This window comes from Herpailurus yagouaroundi, unplaced genomic scaffold, assembly GCF_014898765.1.
Source record: "Herpailurus yagouaroundi ecotype Mexico unplaced genomic scaffold, PumYag 77, whole genome shotgun sequence".
Taxonomy (NCBI): domain Eukaryota; kingdom Metazoa; phylum Chordata; class Mammalia; order Carnivora; family Felidae; genus Herpailurus; species Herpailurus yagouaroundi.
Window position 1 is genome coordinate 27,668,808 of NW_024412388.1, and position 21,983 is coordinate 27,690,790.

At 37.2% G+C, this 21,983-nt stretch overlaps 1 protein-coding gene across 4 annotated transcripts in view; it reads left to right on the forward strand.

Annotated features, from left to right (window-relative positions):
* Nucleotides 1–21,983, forward strand: part of LOC121026292 (protein argonaute-3) — a 116,836-nt gene that overhangs the window by 9,255 nt on the left and 85,598 nt on the right. For 2 of the 4 annotated variants that reach the window (XM_040469160.1, XM_040469164.1), the window contains exon 2: nucleotides 10,632–10,803. In XM_040469160.1, coding sequence (XP_040325094.1) covers nucleotides 10,632–10,803 — 172 coding nt within the window. Of the gene's footprint in view, nucleotides 1–10,631; nucleotides 10,804–20,216; nucleotides 20,347–20,724; nucleotides 20,790–21,983 lie in introns of those variants that run through there. The other 2 variants (XM_040469171.1, XM_040469177.1) reach the window with 2 other exon arrangements.

The window sequence follows — 21,983 nt, forward strand, 5'->3', positions numbered from 1 at the left end:
TTGTTGGTTCCATCTTCATGGTGTAATTTAACATGTTTCTTTGTTATTTTTATTTTTTTTTTCATGTTTGTTTATTTTAGGAGAGAGAGTTTGAGCATGCCAGTGGGGTAGGGGCAAAGAGAGAGAGGGGGAGAGAGAATCACAAACAGGCTATCCTGTCAGCATGGAGCCCAGCAGAGGGCCTGATCTCATGAGCCTAAAGATCATGACCTGAACGAAAATCAAGAGTTGGTCACTTAACCATCCGAGTCACCCAGGCTCCCCTAACATGTTCCTTTGAATTTACTGTAAACTACTAGGACCTAAAATCTTGATTATATTCGGGCCATTCCTTTTGAAGTTACTCCAGTCAAGGTTTTGTCCCTACCACTCTGTTGAAATTGCTCTTATCAAGGTCAAGAGAGTTTGCTAAACCCAATAATCAATTCCCAAATCTTCGTTTTATTTGGCTTTATTTGATTATAAGTTGCTTCCTTTTTGAAATCCTCTTTTTCCCACTTTCTCCAAGTCCTCCTCAACCTTACTGGATATCACTTTTCTGTCTCCTTTGCTATGCCCTCTTCATTTCCCTAATCTCTAAACATTGGGAGTATCCCAGGGTTTAGAGTTCTTCTGTATCCCACCACAGAGTGGGTAATCACTAATCCAGTGGTTTCAAATACTGCTAATATGCTAAGGACTCTCACGTTTATGTCTCTAGCTGAACCTCTTCCTTGAACTTTATACCCATCCAACTGCCTATTAGACACCTAGTTGTATAGACCTCTCAAATTTAGCATGTCCTAAAAATCCTCTTGATTTCCTCTCCAAACTTGCTCCCATCACTCTTTCCTAATTCAGTAAATGACATTTGCATTCATTCAGTTGCTTAGACCAAAAAACAAAACAAAACCCTTGAGAGCTCTTTTCTCTCATACCACACACCTACTCCATTAGCAGTTCCCATCAGGTCTACCTTGTAAGTATTTTCCACATCAGCATCTTTCCCCCAACTGCTACTTCCCCAGCCCTAGCCAACATTATCCTTTGTCAACTAGCCTACTAACTGGTCTCGCTGCTTGTACCTTTACAGGCAGTTTTTAATAAAGCAGCCTGAGCGATCATTTAAAAAAAAAAAAAATTAAGTCAGATCATAATGCTTCTTGAACCAGAACCCTTGTTGGTTTCTCATGTCTCACGATACAATCCAAAGACCTCATGATGGTTTACAAATCCTGTATGATCTGATCTCCCATTATCTCTGACCTCCTCTCTTACTCTCTTCTTGCTCACTGTGCTCCAGGCATAGTGGTCTCTTTGCTGTTCTTCACCAAGCAAGCTTCTGCGTTTTCCTTTATATTTGATTTTTCCTCAACCTGAAATGTTCTTCCAGATGTCCATGGACATGAGAAAACATGACTTGTTTTCTCACTTCCTCTGTTTTCTGATTACTTGTCACCCTTTCAAAGAGGCCTTTGACAAACCTGTCTAAAATGGTTAACTACCTATTTGCTTTCAACCCCTCCTTCTATCCCCTTAACATATTTTATTTTTCTTTGTAGCACTTACTACTACCTGATTTGCAAAAAAGAAATGCAGTGTAAACTGCTCCCCCCAACCCTCCCATAAAAGCTTCATGAAGACCAGGTCTTTATTAATATTATGAAAATTATTGTTCACCTGAGCCTGAACAATGCTTGATAGTTGGAGGCAATAAGTATTTGTTGAGCAAATTAATGAGTCGATGAATGATAGACTTTCACCAGATGTTAGTGTGTAGTGTAGTGTAATGATTAAAAATGCAGTCTCTAAATCAGACTATTTACAATTCCTGACTTTATCACTTTATAAGTGTGAATATGTTTTTTAATCTCCCTGTGCTTCAGTTTCTTCATAATATAGTACTTGCCTCAAAATTATGAGAAATCACAATGCATTTCAAATATTAATAACACAGGTTAGCTATTGTTGTTGTTAATATTAACTTTAAATATTAAGGTGGAATATCCCCCCCACAATATATTAGGAACTAGTTAAAGCAGATAACTGACTTATTATTTAATCTGTGTATCTATAAAAACTTGAATATGGGGTGCCTGGGTGGCTCAGTCAGTTAAGTGTCTGGTTTCAGCTCAGGTCATGATCTTGGGTTCAAGCCCTGTGTCGGGCTCTGTGCTGACAGCTCAGAGCCTGGAGCCTGCTTCATATTGTGTGTCTTCCTCTCTGCCCCATCCCCCGCTCACACTCCGTCTTTCTGTTCCTCAAAAATAAAAACATTAAAAAATAATTTGAACATAACATTCAATAAATACTTAAAGTAGATATGACTTTTTATGTTTTTGATTATAAAGTTTTATTTATTTAAGTAATCTCTACACCCAGCATGGGGCTCAAACTCACAACCCTGACATCAAGAATCATGTGCTTCTCTGACTGAGCCAGCCAGGCACTGCTTTGTTTTTTATTTTTTAAAAAATGTTTAATGTTTATTTATTTTAGAAAGAGGCAGCATGCACAGGGAGGGGCAGAGAGAGAGAGAGAGGAAGACACAGAATCCAAAGCAGTCTCCAGGCTCCAAGCTGTCTGCACAGAGCCTGATATAGGGCTTGAACTCACAAACTGTGAGATGTCTCAAGCCGAAGTTGGATGCTTAACTGACTGAGCCACCCAGGCGCTTCTCTTTTTGATTTTTTTAAAGATTATCTGGGTTGGGGGTACCCGCCTGGCTCAGTCAGTAGAGAATGTGTTTTTATTTCAGGGTCGTGAGTTGAAGCCCCATGTTGGGCATAGAGCCTACTTTAAAAAAAATTAAAAAGGAATTATCTGGGCCACCTGTGTGGCTCAGTGGGTTAAGCATCCAACTTCTGCTCAGGTCATGATCTCATGGTTGGTGGGGTCAAGCCCTGTGTCGGGCTCTGTGCTGACAGCAGTTTGGAGCCTGCTTCAGATTCTGTGTCTCCCTCTCTCTTTGCCCCTCCCCCACTTGTTCTCTCTCTCTCTCTCTCTCTCTCTCTCTCTCTCTCTCTGTCTCTCTCTCTGTCTCTCTCTGTGTCTCTCTCTGTCTCTCACAAAAATAAATAAACATTAAAAAAAATTAAAAAAGAGAAGGAATTATCTATAGGAGCAGTGAGATTAATGAGAATTGGGGATATAGAACAGCAAAATACTATTTTTAAGCCAATCTTGATAGTAACCACATGTAAATAAAATAGAAAAAAATTTTTTTAACACATAAAAGGTATTTTGAAAATGTAATGCCTAATTCTAGAGAGGGTAAGAGAGAGAGAGCTGGGGATAATGATGTGTTCCCATGACAGTTTGGCAGTAAATATCAAGAGTCAGAAAAACAGTTCTCTTCCTACCCTTTGATTTTGTAAGTCTACTTCTGAAATTGATATGAAGGGGCAAAATTTCTATATACCTGTTTCCCTCTGTACTCCCCCCCCCCCCCCAATAGTAGGTGCTTAATACAGGATGGTGCACTTAGTATATTGTGTGACATGTGGTACATGCCTGTTAATATTTGTTGAAAAGCTATAGTTTTTTTTATGACTTAGTGCCAAGCATATCTAGAATGTATAGTTTTATCTCATTTTTTAAAGCATTTATTTTTGAGAGAGAGAGAGAACGAGCGGGGAAGGAGTGGAGAGAGGGGGACAGAGAATCCCAAGTAGGCTCCGTTCTGACAGCATAGAGCCCTATGCAGGGCTCAAATTCACGTACCACGAGATCATGCTAAATAAGGATTTACCAGAAAGAAATTAAGGAAGCAATATCATCTACAATTAAATCAAAAAGAATAGAATACTTAGGACTAAATTTAACCAAGGAGATGAAAGACCCATATACTGAAAATTGTAAAACATTGATAAAAGAAATTGAAGAAAACACAAATAAATGGAAAATGCTCTTGGATTGGAAAAATTAACATTGTAAAAATGCCCATACTACCTAAAGCAGTCTACAGGTTCAGTGCAATGCCTATCAAAATTCCAATGGCATTTTCCACAGAAGTAGAGCAAACAATCCTAAAATTTGTATCAAACCACAAACCACAAAAGACCACAAATAGCCAAAGCAGTCTTGAGAAAGAACAAAACTGGATGCATCATGTTCCCTGATTTCACATTATATTACAAAGCTGTAGTAATCAAAACAGTATGATATTGGCACAAAAAGAGATACATAAGTCAATGGAATAGAATAGAGATTTCTGGAATAAACCCACACATATATGGTCAGTTAATATTTGACAAAGGAACCAAGAACATGCAGTGGGGAAAGGACAGTCTGTCTCTTCAATAAATGGTATTAAGAAAACTGGACAGCCACATACAAAAGAATGAATTTGTATCCCTATCTTTTTTTTTTTTTTTTAATGTTTGTTTATTTTTGAGAGAGAGAGTGGACAGAGCATGAGCAGGGGTGGGCCAGAGAGAGAGGGAGACACAGAATACAAAATAGACTCCAGGTTCTGAGCTGTCAGCATAGCTGTCAGCACAGAGCCCAACGTGGGGTTCAAACCACGAACCTTGAGAGCATGACCTGAGCCAAAGTCAGATGCTTAACCAACTGAGCCACCCAGGCACCCCGAAATTGTATCCCTATCTTATGGCATACACAAAAATTAATTCAAAATGGATTAAAGACTTGAACGTAAGACCTGAAACCATAAAACTCCTAGAAGAATACATAGGTAGTAAACTTGACATCAGTCTTGGAGGTGATTTTTTTAAATTTTCATTTGCATGGAATATATTTTTTCAACCTTTCACTTAAAATCTTTGTGTGTCCTCACATCTGAAGTCAGTCTCTGGTAGACAGCATGTAGATGGGTCTTTTTTTTTTTTTTTTTTTTTTTTTTTTATCCATTCAGCCTCCACTCGATGTCTTAGTCCATTTACAGTCAAAGTAATTATTGATAGGTATGTACTTAATTGCTCTTTTGCTAATTGTTTTCAGGCTGTTTTGTAGTTCTTCCCTTCCTTTCTTCTCTGCTCTTGTCCTTTGTGCTTTGATGATTTTCTTTAATGAGTGCTTAGATTCCTTTCTTTTTATCTTCTGTGTATCTACTGTAGGGTTTTGCTTTGTGGTTACCACAAGGCTTCATGACTTTTTCTTTTTTTTTTAAGCACCAGCAGTGCATTCCCTTCGTAGGTTCTTAGCAGGCTTTAAAAAGCTTGTGTAGAGCCCCTGACTTGGTTGGGTGTGCGACTCTCCATCTTGGGGTGTGGGTTCAAGCCCCACATTGGGTGTAGAGATTACTTAAAAAAAATCTTGGGGGTACCTGGGTGGCTCAGTGGGTTAATCATCAACTCCAGTCAGGTCATGATCTTGCCTTTTGTGAGTTCAAGCCCCACGTCCGGCTTTATGCTGACAGCTCAGAACCTGGAGACTGCTTCAGATTCTGTGTCTCCCTCTCTCTCTGCCCCACCCCTGCAAACACTGTCTCTCTCAAAAAGAAACAAACATTAAAAAAATTTTTTTTTAAATCTTGTATGTGTGATGTCTGGTATTCTACCAATTGCATTGTAGTGTAATTTGAAACTTCTTTACACATTGTCTTGCTTTAAAAAAAAAAAGGGTGGGGGCGCCTGGGTGGCGCAGTCGGTTAAGCGTCCGACTTCAGCCAGGTCACGATCTCGCGGTCCGGGAGTTCGAGCCCCGCGTCAGGCTCTGGGCTGATGGCTCGGAGCCTGGAGCCTGTTTCCGATTCTGTGTCTCCCACATTCATGCTCTGTCTCTCTCTGTCCCAAAAATAAAATAAAAAACGTTGAAAAAAAAAAAAAAAAAGGCTGTTTTGGGGCATCTGGGTGGCTCAGTTGGTTGTGCATCATGATCTCGTGGTTTGTGAGTTCAGCCCCGTATTGGACTCTGTGCTGACAGCTCAGAGCCTGGAGCCTGCTTCGGATTCTGTTGTCTCCCTCTCTCTCTGCCCCTCCCCCGCTTGTGCTCTCTCTCTGTCTCTCAAAAATGAGTAAATGTAAAAAAAAATGTTTTTTAAAAAAAGGCTGTATTGGGGCGCCTAGGTGGCGCAGTCGGTTAAGCGTCCGACTTCAGCCAGGTCACGATCTCACGGTCTGTGAGTTTGAGCCCCGCGTCAGGCTCTGGGCTGATGGCTCAGAGCCTGGAGCCTGTTTCCGATTCTGTGTCTCCCTCTCACTCTGCCCCTCCTCCGTTCATGCTCTGTCTCTCTCTGTCCCAAAAATAAATAAACGTTGAAAAAAAATTAAAAAAAAAAAAAAAAAAGGCTGTATTGAGTTTGGGGGACTTAGTGTAAACGTTTGCTGTATAAAAATAATTTGAAAAAATTATATCGGAAGATGTTTAAGCATATTCTAAGAAGTTTAGGGCTCCTGGGTGGCTCAGTCAGTTAAGCTTCCAACTTTTGATTTTGTCTCTGGTTATGATCTCCTAGTTAGTATGATCCAATTCCACGTCAGGCTCTGTGCTGACAGCATGGAGCCTCCTTGGAATTCTCACTGTCCCGCTCTCTGTCCCTCCCCCATTTGCATGCACGTGCTCGCTCTCAAAATAAATGTTTAAAAATAAATAAAAATAAAAACGAAGAGGTTTTTCATAGGAAAAAAATTCAGTTCTGTGGTGTATGCCTGTAATTACTGGGCCAAAATGGAAGAGAAATGGAAACCTAGAAAAGTAATGACCTTAAAAGCCACTTTTTCCCTGAGGGCATTTGCTGGTTTTAGAAACATTAAGTTTTGATGCCTTGAAGGTGTGGAGTGAACAGAAATTAAAGTCCAGAGTCTGCATATGAGAGTATACGGAGACTTCTGTGCCATAAGCTGAGACCCTCGAATGCTATGCTCAGGGTGAGAATAATCTTGAAGTGGACAACCCTTACTGGAAGCCTAAATTGTAATCTTGAATTTATTTTAAGTTGTACTGGACAGGTAGTATTCCCAGGTATCTGACAGAAACAAATGCAGACCTTTTCTTGAGGAATATATTTTTATCCTAGTTCTCAAATTATTTGTGCAAACTACTTTTCGAGTACAAGGCCCATCTAGATATACATGCTAACAAGATACCATGAGCAAGAAAGACAATAATGAAAACAAAATCATAGACTTCAGATATTGAAGCTATTGGTTGCAAATTATAAAGCCAATATTTATAAACAACTGTATTTACAGGGCTGTTACTACAGCCTGTTACTACAACTGGGTTGGCTGTAGAATCCATGCGTGCAGGCTACTGAAGGCAAATTTTAGAGGTGTTTGAAAAAGACAAAAATAAAAAATGAATAAAGAAATAACAGAAGAAACCCTTCTGCAATACTGATCTCAACTGAAAACTGAACATATATTATGTTCCAAGCCAACCTAACAGAAAGAGAACCGCATGAGGACATATTTATGGATTTTCAAGTCTCAGATATAAAGAACGCATACAGAAAAAGAAATCCATAATAGCAAATTTTAGATGAAAATTTAGATGGAAATTTGAAGATCAAATTGTTAAATATATAGGTTCAATTTAGGTTGTTTGTATATGAAGGTAACAGACATTCTTTAAATGTGCAAGGGCTTGGGAAATCTGCCCTCCCCATGCCTTTTTGTGTAACATTACTTAATGACAACATTAGAATAACAAGACAAATTTGAAACCTCAAGAAGGGAGACTACTGGGGTTGCAAAGGATGGGTAGTAATCAAAGAAACCATGTAAGTTTATATATTTATATTTATTAGTTTTAAAATTAATTTTTATTTTAGAGAAAGAGCATGCAAGTGGGGGAGAGGGGCAGAGAAAGAATCTTAAGCAGGCTCCATGCTCAGTGCAGAGTCTGACATTGCTCGGTGTCATGACCTGAGCTGAAATCAAGAGTCACTCAACTGACTTAGCCACCTAGGCCCTCCCATCCATCCATCTTTCTTCCTTCCATTCTTCTTTGTTTCTTTTGTCTCTTTTCTTTCTTTCTTTTGTCTCTTTTGGCGCTTTTCTTTTCTTTTTAATATCTTATTTTTAAGTAATCTCCACACCCAATGTAGGGTTCAAATCACACCCTGAGATCAAAAGTTGCGTGCTCTACTGACTGAGCCAGCCAGGTGCCCTGCTATTGTATGTTTTCTAATTTGATCCTGACAAGATTCAAAGGAAAGAGGCAGATCAGGTATTATTCTCATTTTATAGATCAGAAAATAGAAGTTTCAGGGCTACTAATATTTGACAAAGATCAAGTGGTTAGATAAATGGCAGAACCACAACTATGACCTGGTCTAGAATTACTCAGTGTTAGCTATGATGTTATCAGTATTATCTAGGATAACAGGAACAGTAATATCCTCATAAGAGGTTTTACAAAAAAAAAAAAAACCCCAAAAAACCTGATATAGGCAGCACTTCAATATACTTTCATCCATAGAAAACAAGTTAATTAACCCAACTTTTAATTCCTGATATAAACTTGATTTTTGTGTGAAGCATTATCCCTTTGATACATTGCTAGATTTACTTTAAATTTTTATGATTTTTGCATGTATATTCGTGAATGGTACTGTTCTGTGATTTTATTTATTTTTCATAATGTTCTTGTAAGGTTTTACTATCAGGGTTTTTCTGGGATCATAAGTTGAATTGGGAAATATTTACTTTTTTCCTGATCTTTGAAAGAGTTTGTATAAGGTCCGTATTATTTTTTCCTTTAATTTTTGCTGTAATTCTCTAGTGGAACTATCTGGATTTGGAATCTCTTAGTGTATGTGTGGAAATATATATATTTTTTAAAGATTTTATTTTTAAGTAATCTCTACATCCATTGTGGGGCTCAAACTCACGCCCCTGAGAGCAGATGTTGCATGCTGTACCAACTGAGCCAACCAGGTGCCCTCTGGAATTATTTTTAATTGTGGATTTCATTTTTTCAAATAATTACAGGACTTTTCAGATATTTTAAATGTAAGTTCATTCAGGTAACAGTTATTAATTAACTGAATTTATTGTTTGAATTTCATTTAACAAAGTTACAACATTTTGAGCTTTAAAATCTTAATGCTAGATATCACTTAAGACGTTTTTTAAACTTTGATAAAGTATACGTAACATTAAATTTACCATCTTAGCAACTTTTTAGCATACAGGTCAGTACTATTTAAGTATATTCACATTGTGTGCAACAAATCTCCAGAACTCTTTTCATCTTGCAGAATTGCAGCTATACTCACCAAGCAACAATTCCCTACCCTCCCTTTACCCCAGCCCCTGGCAACCACCCTTGTATTTTTTGTCTCTGAATTTGGCCACAGTAGATATTAAATAAGTGGCATCATACAGTGTCCTTTTGTGATTGGTTTATTTCATGTAGCATAACATCCACAAGGTTCATCTATGTTGTAGTGTGTCAGAATGTCCTTTTTATAAGGTTAATGTTCCATTATATGTATATACCACATTTTGTTTATCCATTCATCCATCAGTAGACCCTTAGGTTGCTTCTTCCTTTTTGATGTTGTGAATAATGGTGCTATGAACAAAGGTGTACGGTTATTGGGGTGCCTGGGTGGCTCATTCGGTTGAGTGACTAACTCAGCTCAGGTCATGATCTCACAGTCTGTGGGTTGGAGCCCCACGTCGGGCTCTGTGCTGACAGAGCCTGGAGCCTACTTCTGATTCTGTGTCTCCCTCTCTCTGACCCTTCCCTGCTTGCTCTCTGTCTCTGTCTCTCTCAAAAATAATAAGCATTAAAAAATAATAATGTGTACAGTTATCATTTCAATACTCTGAATTCTTCTGGGTGTATACCCTAGAGTTGCTGGATCATACAGTAATTCTATTTTTAATGTTTTGAGGAGCCACAATATTGTTTTCCATTTTATAGTTATAGCAACGGAAGACTTCAAATTTTATATGCTTTGGTATGTCAGTAACCTGTATTTCTCTAGTAATTTGCCTATTTCACCAAACTTGAAAATTTATTGACATAATGTTGTATCTTCAATATCTGTAGTGATATCATTTTTTTTTTTTTCATTTAAATTGGTCACTTAAGCCTTTTTCCTCCTCTTTTAAAAATCAGTGTTTCCTGGGGGCACCTGGGTGGCTCAGTTGGTTGAGCATCCAGCTCTTGATTTTGGCTCAAATCATGATCCCAGGGTCTTGGAATTGAGCCCTGCATCAGGTTGTGCACTGAGTGTGGAGCCTGCTTAAGATTTTCTTTCTCTCTCCATCCTCCTTTCCCTCTCTCCCCCCTTCCCCCACCTCTGCCTCACTCCTCCACGTGCTCTTTCTTTCTAAAATAAAAAAATATCAGTGTTTATCTTTTATGGTATTTTGTTCATTTGTTCTTGTCTTTATTATGTCATACTTTAAGTTTAGTACTTTGTTGTTGGTCTCACACTCTTCGGGTCTGATTTGTGTTTGCCCATGCTCGTCTGGGTTTGTGTGATTGCTCTCCCCTTCTTTCTACCCCTTTGAAAACAAGTTTTCACAGGTACCATTTTTTGGTTTGTATGTTTAAATGAGGAGAGTAAGTTGGGGAGAAAAAAGTTGAAGTGTTAGAAATGATAGCATCTTTTAGCACTAGGCTTCATCCATTATCAGCTGTACTAAAAATTCTCATATACTCTGATTGACAAGATTATCAAATGCAGCTTATAACCGTGTTACTCTTTTTTTTTACCCTCTCTTTGGCAGGACCCGTTGGGGCCCAGCCCCTACTCATGGTGCCCAGAAGACCTGGCTATGGCACCATGGGCAAACCCATTAAATTGCTGGCTAACTGTTTTCAAGTTGAAATCCCAAAGATTGATGTCTACCTCTATGAGGTAGATATTAAACCAGACAAGTGTCCTAGGAGAGTGAACAGGTAAGAATCGTGAAGTCATGGAGATTATTTTGCTGTTGATATTTGTTTGCTTTAGTAATTATGTTTATCTTTCACATTTAATAACAATAATAATGTTTAACAGTTTGACCAAGCACACATGGTAATTTGTTTTGAAATTGTACTTCAGGGGCGCCTGGGTGGCTCAGTCAGTTAAGCGTCCGACTTCGGCTCAGGTCATGATCTCGCGGTCCATGAATTTGAGCCCCACGTCGGGCTCTGTGCTGACAGCTCAGAGCCTGGGTCCTGTTTCAGATTCTGTGTCTCCCTCTCTGACCCTCCCCCATTCATGCTCTGTCTCTATTCAAGAATAAATAAACGTTAAAAAAAATAAATAAAAAAAAATGTACTTCAGAGCTGTGATGTTGGGAAAAATCAACAAATAGCCTTGAAATTTTCTCATTATAGCATAAGCTCACATGTTTTCTCTGTGATAATAGAGAAGGTCCAGCTCCTTTTTACATGCTCTTGAAATCAGACTAAGCATATCTTTTCCATTGCTGTTGGTTAACATATCTGTGCTTTCTTTTTTTCTCCATTTTACGTGCCCACCTTATTTATCCCTTTAAAATGATGGAATGGTAGCAGTAGTGGGTAGAAATAGTGGTTGTCATGTTTCATGCTTTCTGTTCTGGTCCTCAACTCCTGACTTTCCTTCCTTTTATGTAGGAACAAGTACATAATGATATAGAAACATTTATCAATATGCTTTTAGTAAGCTGCTTCTCTCAACCTCCCCCAGATGTATGTGTGTATGTATGTATGTATGTGTATATACGTATATGTATGGTTGTGGTTTAGGCAATAAGGGAAGACAAATGGAACTTATGACATGGTGTACACCATGAAGGAGCTTTTAAAAAACAAAATAGGCGCCTGGGTGGCTCATTTGGTTAAGTGTCTGACTCTTGGTTTTGGCTTAGGTCATGATCTCACAGTTTGAGAGTTCAAGCCCGTGTTGGGCTTCATGCTGGCAATGGAGGCTGCTTGGGATTCTCTGCCCCTCCCCCGCTTACTGTTTTTCTCCCTCCCTCTCTCTCTCTCTCTCTCTCTCAAAATAAATAAACTTTTTTTAAAAAGTTTGTTTTTTAAAACAAGACATACAGACAAAACACTTAGAAAACAGTGATACTCAACTTAGCATTTTGATTTATGCTATCAAATATCCCAGCCTTTTCTTACTCAATAAGTATTATTAAGAGTCTTCATTTAAGACATAGGTGGTTCTTGCTGTCAAGAAATTCATCATTTAGGGGCACCTGGTGGGGCTCAGTTGTTTGAGCGTCCAACTCTGGCTCAGATTATGATCTCCCAGTTCATGGTTTTGAGGCCCATGTCATACTCTGTGCTGACAGCTTGGAGCCTCCTTCAGTTGCTGTGTCTCCCTCTTTTTCTGCCCCTCCCCTGCTCTTGCTCTGTTTCTCTCTCAAAAATAATTAAACATTAAAAAAAAAAGAAATCCATCATTTAGCTAAGACACATAAGAAGTATGAAGTGAATGAGCACTAAGAGACTTTGCTATAACGTGTAAAAAAAACAAAAAAAAACAAAAAAAAAAACCCATCATATGAATGTAATAATGTGGAGTGCAGAGTTCTTTCTGAGGTCACTCGCCTACTGCAAAATTTATTTAATTCCCTGTGGCCTACAGAATGACATCTCAAATTTAGTATAATATACCCTTCTTTGTTTGGCTCTAATCTATATCCTTTACCATATTCTGCAGTCTTACCTGGAATGCCCTTTCTGCCCTTATCTATCTGGCAAACTTCTATTATGTTTCAAGACACACCTTTTGAACTCCGTAGTCAGAGGTAGTTCATTCTTCTGTGACCCTATAGTACTTGGTGTACAATGCTGTTATAGTATTTTTAGTGTATATTGGTTACTTGTTGCTTTCCTCTTCTCACAGTATAATTTCTTCATGAAAAGGAATACTCTTTTTCATTATCTTTGTAGTGCTGATATTAGCTTGATGATTGGCACATAATAAATAGTAGAGTGAATGAAAGCTTATAAAAGTAAAATGAGATGAACATGATGGTGAGGGGGCAGGAAAGAGAACTGGACATTATAAAAGGCTGTATTTACCCAGAGATTTTCAGTGTCCTACCCTTTTCTCTTAAGGTCCATAAGCTAGTCTTTGTCTTAGAGTCCTTCCTCTCTCATCTGTCTTTCTGCTAGCCATCTGCTGATGGGGACCCAACTATCTTCATGCCACACTCTCAAATTCCCTTTTTCTTGTTTCTCAAAACTGGGGTGTTAATCTGTAAATTTGAAGGATAATCCTGGCCCTTTTGATTGATGTCTAACATTTTATTTTATCTTATTTTTTTTTAATGTTTATTTTGAGAGAGAGAGAGAGTATGCACTCAGGATGGGCAGAGAGAGGGGGAGAGATAATCCCAAGTAGGCTCCATGCTGTTAGAGCAGAGCCTGACTTGGGGCTTGATCCCTGGGAGCATGAGATTATGACCTGAGCCAAGATCAAGAGTTGGACACTTAACCGACAGAGGGACCCAAGTGCCCCATATTTTGTTTTATTTTTTAATATTATTCTTTTTTTTTAAGTTATTTATTTATTTTGAGAGAGGGAGAGAGAGAGAATCCCAAGCAGGCTCTGTGTTCCACACTGAGCCCAATGCAAGGCTCAGTCTCACAAACCACATGATGATGACGTGAACCCAAGAGTCAGATGCTCAACCGACTGAGTGTTGGTAGATATTTCTCTAAGGCAGATTTTTTTTTTAAATGTTTATTTATTCTTAAGAGAGAGAGCAACAGAGCATAAGCAAGGGAAGGGCAGATCAAGAGGGAGACGCAGAATCTGAAGTAGATTCCAGGCTCTGAACTGTCAGCACAGAGCCTGACGCAGGACTTGAACCCACGAACTGTGAGATCGTGACCTGAGCCAAAGTCGGATGCCCAACCAACTGAACCTCCGAGGCGCCTCTAGGGCAGATATTTCTGAACTCAATTCCTTACTACTGTCTTTCCCCCTTGCCCTCCCCAAAAGAGCCACCCCTAATTTTAGCAGTATATAGTAAAGAATTGTTGTTGGTTATTGATTAAGTAGGAGAATCATATGATGAAAATGTTAGGAAAATAAAATTGCTTTAAAGACAAAATGGGTTATAATTTAGAAAATAATGGGAAATGGAGGCTTGGGGCTTAGAGGGATGTCAGCTGAGACTTTTTTTTAGTTTTTCAGAGTTCTGAGGGACTAGTGTAATATTAGGTTAAAAAAAATAACAAAATTATTTATTAGGTTTGTTCCTTCTCCTATATAACTTTTTATTTTTGGTAGGAATGAGGAAGTTATTTGTATATTATGTAAGTGTATATGAAATTGGGGTGCCTGGCTGACTCAGTCAGTAGAGCATTTCACTCTTGATCTTAGGGTTGTGAGTTCAAGCCCCGTGTTGGGCATGAAGCCTACTTAAAAAAAAAAAAAGAAAGAAGAGAAGTTAAATAGCATAGAATTTCACATGTGGATGCTCAACATATTGGTTAAGTTTGGGAGAAATGTATGTAATAATTTGGTGTGTGCATTCTGGTTTTAATTTACTTCCCTAATTATATTTTGTCTTACGGTTGTTTTGTCTTGTTATGTTGTTTGCCAGTAGGAGTAAAACATCTGTAATTTAGATGTTTCCAAATGGAAGTTTTTTATCCTGTATCTTTAATTTGAGTTTTCACAGGAGCTACAGGATTTCTTTGAGATTCTTAAAATGATATACATCAACTTTACTCTGTTTCTTTGTTAATAATGACTTGATTTTATGTCAGCATTTGTAGAACTTACTGCCTTTATTCCTTCAAAGGAGTAACTTTTATCCTCACTTTTTGCAATGTTGCTACATAACTAGTTAAAATTGTTGGTAGACTTCTGAAATTCATTCAGTTCCTACTCTTCAACGGCTAGAACTCGAGAAGTTAGAAGAAACTAGATACAACTAGACAATTCCTATTCCATATTAGCTAAACAGATATGGGCCAAAATGCCTCAGTATTTAAATCAGCGGATAGGAGGTTTTTCTTGTCCATATGCCACATGCTCAAATATTTGGCACCATGGTATTAATCATAATAGTAGAATGATGGATTGTAGCCAAACAAGTTTCCACTTTAGTCATAGGAGTTTTCTTGGACAAAAAATACCCAGGAAATGCTTGTGAGTCATTTTTTGTGAGTCAACTTCTCTACTTCAGATTTTCTGTCTATTGCTTGTTTTGTCCTTTCCTCACCCCTTTAGGCTATGTGTGTGTTGTTTTTTTTTGCCAACTTAATGATTTTGATTGAAAATGATCATTTGGTAAAAGAGTATGTTTGTTAAGCAGACTTTAAATGTTTCCAGTTTTTTTTAAGTGCATGGTCTCAATAACTAAAAATCAAATATTTTTAGAAATACTGACCTAGAGTATAAATTCCTTAACTGGAGGTTTTATGCTAGTTTGTCCAACTGCTAAATATGTATTGGGATAAACCTCAAATAGATTGTTATGTACTTACTCAAAATCATTAAGTAGTGAAATATATACATGGGAAAAATTGTATAAAAGCATGATTATAACTGCAAGATCTGTTATTGTTAAACATGAAGTAAAGATTCGAAGGAATCTTGAGATGGTATTAGATTGTGGTTGAATTTTTTTGGTTCAGTTTTCTTTTATAAGTGAAACATTATCTTATACTCATTGTACTATTATCACTGTTACTCTTGTGTTGTAATTCGTGATACAGTGCCAAATATTTGTGCATGTTGCATATGGTTGTGGTGTAATACTGATGATTGAATTTTAGAAGAAAAAAAATAAATCTATATTGATTCCATTTTGGCTTTTAAATGGAAATCTCAGATCAGAGTCTTGGAAAGAACTCCCTTTCTGGTGTTATTAGGAATGTCATTGGCACAGTGTTGTAAATAAGTGATAAGCGAAGAGAGGGACATGCTTTTTTAAAATGATAACTTCATTTATACGAAATTCACATAGTATACAACTCAAAGTGTATAATTCAGTTGTTTTTAGTATGTTCAGAGAGTACAACTTTCGTGATAATTGCTTATTTCAAGTTTTTATTTAAATTCTAGTTAGTTAACATATACCACAATCAAGTTTTAGAACATTTTACCCTCCCAAAAAGAAACCCCATTACTCCTTAGTAGTCACTTACCATTGCCTCCCCACCCCTACCCCACAACCCCTGCCAACCACTAATCTGCTTTCTGTCTCTACAGATTTGCTTTTTCTGGGTATTTCATATAAATGGAATCATATAATGTGCGGCCTTTTGTGTGACTGACCTCTTTCACGTCACATGTTTTCAAGGTTCATCCATGTTGTAGCATGTATCACTACTTCATCCCTTTTTATTACCAAATAATACTCCATTGTATGGATATTTTGTTATTGATTGATTCATCAGTTGATGGACATGAGTTGTTTGCGCGTATGAATAATGCTATGAGCGTTTGTATACAAGATTTTGTGTGGACATGTGTTTTCATTTCTTTTGGGTGTATTGCTAAGATTGGAATGATTTGGTAACTCTGTTTAGTCTTTTGAGGAACTGCCAGACTCTTTTCCAAACTGGCTGCATCATTTTACATTCCCACTAGCAGTGTATGATGATTGAAGTATCTCTGCATCCTTGCCACCATTTGTTATCTATCTTTTTAATATAACCATCCTAGGAGTTTTAAGTAGTGTCTCATTGTTATTTTGATTTGCATTTCCCTGATGGTTGATGATGTTGGGCATGTTTTCATGTACTTATTGGCCATTTGTATATGTTTGGAGAAATGTCTATTCAGGTTCTTTGCCCATTTTTAAGTTGGATGTTTTGTCTTTTTGTTACTGAGTTATAGGAATTTTTTTACAAGTATAGTTAAAAGTGCCTTATTAGATATAATGATGTGCAAAAATGTTTTCCTTTTCTGCATGTTGCCTTTCACTTCCACTTTCTTGACGTTTTCCTTTGAAGCACATTTTTTATTTTGATGAAGAACATTTAATTTTTTCTTGGGCCAGTTGCCCTTTTGGTGTCATATCTCTAGAGGAGTATACTTCTGATTAAAATGATTTAGAGAACATACCCCACAAAACACTGCTGGTGAAAATCAAACAATTGTAGTTTTGAGTATTTAGCTATCCTGGAGAAACCCTACCATACAGTATATGTCAGTTAATAAGCATGTTTTATTTTCCTTGCTAATCGCTTGGAAGATAGGAAAGCTAACAAGTGGTGATTATTTCAAGTCTCAAGAATTCTTTTTTTGTAAGTTTATTTATTTATCTTGAGAGAGAGAGAAGGACAGAGAAGAGGGGTAGAAAGAGAGAGAGAATCCCAAGCAGGCTCTGCTCTGTAGTACTCAAACTCACCAACTGTGAGTGAGATCATGACCTGAGCCGAAACTAGGAGTCAGCCACTTAACCTACTGAGCCACCCAGATGCCCCTGAAATCTCCAAAATTCTTTTAAGTAGCATCTAGATAAGTTACTCAGTAGTATTTAGTCACCTAGCTAATATTTCTACAATATATTTGAAGTTCAAAGATAGTTTTATAAGTAAATATATTTCTAAAGGGACTAGTAGGTAGGGTTTATTTCTAACATCTATTTGTGTAGATTTCAATTATAGTAACAGCTGTATAGTATTCTGTTGTTGGTGTGGAATTTCCTTATTTTTAGTCTGCTGCATTTTTTTTTTTCTTAAATTGAGTTAAATCAATTTAAACCAGTTATCTGAGGGGCACCTGGGTGGCGCAGTCTGACTTCAGCTCAGGTCATGATCTCACGGTTCGTGAGTTCGAGCCCTGCATCAGGCTCTGTGCTGACAGCTCAGAGCCTGGAGCCTGCTTCAGATTCTCTCTCTCTCTCTCTCTCTCTCTCTCTCTCTCTCTCTCTCTCAAAAATAAATAAACATTTAAAAAAAAATTTTTAAGTAAACCAGTTACCTGAATTTGCTATATAGTTGTACCAAGGTAGAATGCCGTTTAGTACAAGATTTAAAGAATATATGGACTCTGACTGGAATTACAATTCTAAATTCTGCAGTAACTTTTAAAACTTAAAGATCATTTTAAGATCATCCTGCTTTCATTAAGTGTTTCACTCACTGTGCCCCTTTTTTGTAAGATACAAAAGATGCAAGATACAATAAGGTACAAGGCAAAATAAGATGATCCCTGCTAGAGATTCCATCGTTTGTATGTAGTGAGAAATCCTGTGAGTTGTGCATTATGTGCTGTGATGAAAGAGTAATGATTCCTGCTTTTAGTTAGGGAGGAAGATGTGATACATGACATGGTATCTGAACTAAATAGGGAGTAGGAGAAAGAATATATAGAGTGAACATAGCAAAAGCTTGACTTATTTATGTAACAGAAATAGGCCAATATAAATACAGTAGCTCGAATCTAAAAATTTAGCCAGAGGGGAAGTTATGAAGGGTCTTAAATCCATGCATGCTGAGGCTTATGAATTCAGAAACCGTGAAGAGCCACTGGAGGCTTTGAGCAAATGAGGAACATCTATAGTTAAAAGCATAACTAATGGCAGTGTGACGAATGAATTAGAGAAGAGAATGACCAGAGTTCTGGAGAACATTGGGAAAGCTGTTGGAGTAGTCTAGATCAATAGTCTTCAAATATTTGATTACTCATCCCCATTAGTTAATACATGTTTGACCATGGACTGAACAGTAAATAAATAAATGTATATACACACACATTTAAAGTTTTTAAATTTATAGAAATGTACTAGTGTCCTAATGTATTACATAATTATAGAAAAATTCAAGGTGGGAAACAATATTTTGAAATAAACTATTTAATTTTTTTTTTTAACGTTTATTTATTTTTGAGACAGAGAGAGACAGAGCATGAACAGGGGAGGGTCAGAGAGAGAGGGAGACACAGAATCCAAAACGGGCTCCTGGGGCTCGAACTCACGGACCGTGAGATCATGACCTGAGCCGACGTTGGACGCTTAACCGACTGAGCCACCCAGGCGCCCCTGAAATAAACTATTTAAAAATATGTTTACTAATTTGAAAATTTCAGATTAATACACCCAAAATCTGATTGAATATATTCCATACACTTGAACTGAAATAAGTTGCAACATGCTGAAGTGAAATGAGAATTCCAATGTTGATTCTTTTCTTTTTAATTGAAGTGTAGTTGACATACAACATTATATTAGTTTTAGGTATACAACATAGTGATTTGACAACTCTATATATTATGCTGTACTCATCACTGTACTCATAAAAGTGTAGTTATCATCTGCTACCATACAGCATTATTACAATACACTGTTAAATCTTATATGTTGCAGAAGTCCTATTATTCTCTTAGGGTTCCTGGTGTGCCATATGTTATATCTGATCATATGACATGGGATAAGTGACAATAATAGTGTCGATTCATATTCATGAATGTTTATAAATCTTAATTTCTAATTATTAGATGAAAATTAAATGTTGTTTTTTTTTTTTCTCACATACTCCAGCATACCCCCTAGTACCTCTGATACCTACTTTTCTAGATTAGAGGTAGTGTTTTCTAAAACTTAACTGCCAGCAGTGGCAGTGGTGATGAAAGGGAGGGCTTAGATGTAACATTTGGAAGAAAAATGAGTAATTTCGGTGTAGAGGGAAAGGGAAAAGAGATTTAGGTGTGGTGGGAAAGACCTCATAGTTCCTAGCTTGTGCAATAATGATAGCCTTCACAGAAATACAGGTGGTGAAAGGACCAAGTTTATTTCTGTTTTGGATATTTGGAGGTAGAATTGCATAAGAAACATGAAAATAGAGAAATTCAATAGATAATTGGAAATAAGTGTCTAGAGTTCAAGAAATCAAGATAGAGATTGAGACTTGAGAAGTGTCAGCATATAGGTGATAGTTAAAAGCTAGAGGCGGGGAAGAAGCTAGGGAAAGTATGCAGAGTCAAGATTGAGAATGGATTTCTGGGGATTCTGTTGTTTAACGTTTACCAATGAAGACACTTAGATTGGAAAGATAAGAGAACCAGGACAAAGTATAAGCTGTTTCAGAGAAGCCAGGACTGTAATAGTTGAAAAGAGATCATGTCTTTTAAGAAGTCATTGGTGGCCTGAGGGAGAAGTGTTCTAGAATAGAGTTGTTAGTGTAAGCCAGCTTGAGTTAAAAAATGGTTGCTCAATCTAAAGTAATCTATCAGTTATCTGTGAATACTAGAAATTTACTCCACTGGTTTAGCTAGTGTGGTTACATAATACTATGAAAGAATTCACACCCATGTGAAATTATTATGAAGATAGTTTATAGTAAAATGCTCTGGTGTACTACAAATTTTATATTATAAAATATTAAAAATTTGATCTAAAGTATAACCCCTTCTATTTTTAAACTTTATTGTGATGCAAAAGTGTTCATTTGGCTACCTTCTGTCTTACTTACTGAGAAGTTATGAAGATAAATTCAAGGTTGGAAGGATATAAGGAGAGACTGCCAGCTTGTTTTAGTTGTGTTTTATAAGTAAGCGTCTGGGTGATTTTATCTTCTTGTTATACCTTAGCAATCTTCCTTCTTTCTCTCTATACTATAGTGACAGATAATTTATTGTAGCTGTGAATACTAAACTAATGTGAAGAGTCACTTTTGGGGGAAAATATTATTTCATGGTTTCTCTTATAGACTAGAATAGTATTTCCCATTCTACCTTTTGGGAGCAGAGAATAAGAGGTACCTAGAAAAGAGATGAAGGTGGGTCTCTATGAGCATATAGTAACAATTAACAAAAATAATTTCTTCTCTTTTTTACATTAAAATTTCCCTCTCCTACCATTTTTCTGCTGTATGAGTCAGGTGGTAAAGTGGAACTTACTGAAACCAATATTAAATTTTACTTTACAGTCTGTGCACCAGAGCATGATGGAGTCAAAAGACTTGGTACCAGAATGTAGGAAGTGGTGGTTGAGGTAAGAGTGGGAAAGGTAGGCTGTAGCCCTTTGTAAGACCAGTATACTCAGGTAGGTTCCATTTTTGTAGTGATCACCAGATATTCTTAAGGAGTTTTAAATTCTATCCTGAGGTTCTACAAAAATGTATCATATTATACTATACAAGTATTCTTTCCTTCTCAGACTAGGGGTATTAGTAAAAGGAAGCCACTAAAGACTGGTTAGAAGTTCTTCTCTCCCTTTTCTCAGATTTTCTTTCCCAAATTGCTTTCCTAAATATTGCTTTAGAAGTTAAAATATTTTGGGTGTCTTGGTTATTGTAAACTTACTACGATTTACTCTTTAAAATTTTTTTTTCTTTATGTTTATTTATTTTTGAGAGAGAGCGAGCGAGCAAGTAGGGGAGGGGCAGAGAGAGAGGGAGACATAGAATCCGAAGCAGGCTCCAGGCTTTGAGCTGTTAGCACATAGCCTGACACGGAGCTCGAACTCAGAAACTGCGAGATCATGACCTGACACTTAACTGACTGAGCCACCCAGGTGCCCCTCCTTTTTTAAATTTTTAAAAATTTTAAATAAAATAATTATTTAAAAATTTTTTTTTCAACGTTTATTTATTTTTGGGACAGAGAGAGACAGAGCACGAACGGGGGAGGGGCAGAGAGAGAGGGAGACACAGAATCGGAAACAGGCTCCAGGCTCTGAGCCATCAGCCCAGAGCCTGACGCGGGGCTCAAACTCACGGACCGCGAGATCGTGACCTGGCTGAAGTCGGACGCTTAACCGACTGCGCCACCCAGGTGCCCCTAAAATAATTATTTTTATACTACAATTTACTCTTAAATGTTGCTCTAAAATTTCTACATTTGAACAAAAGATCAAAGGAACTCTCCTCATTGTTATAATAAAGACAACCTCACATAAGACAAAAAGAGCTCCACAACTATGATATAGAGAAAATTCAGTTCACAGTTGATGTTAATTACCAGAATTCATTCTTTGTATTAATGCATTGTGATGCATCTGTATGTTGTTTGGAAGACTTCAGTATTTCAACATAGTTTTGAAGTATATTTATGAGATAATTATGCTTAAATTTTTAAATAAAAATAGAATATATATTGGCTTTTTCCCCCCAAAAGTGCTTACACTGATATCCCATATGGTCCCTGCAACAGCCTGTAGACTATTAGCCCATTTTTACTGATGAAG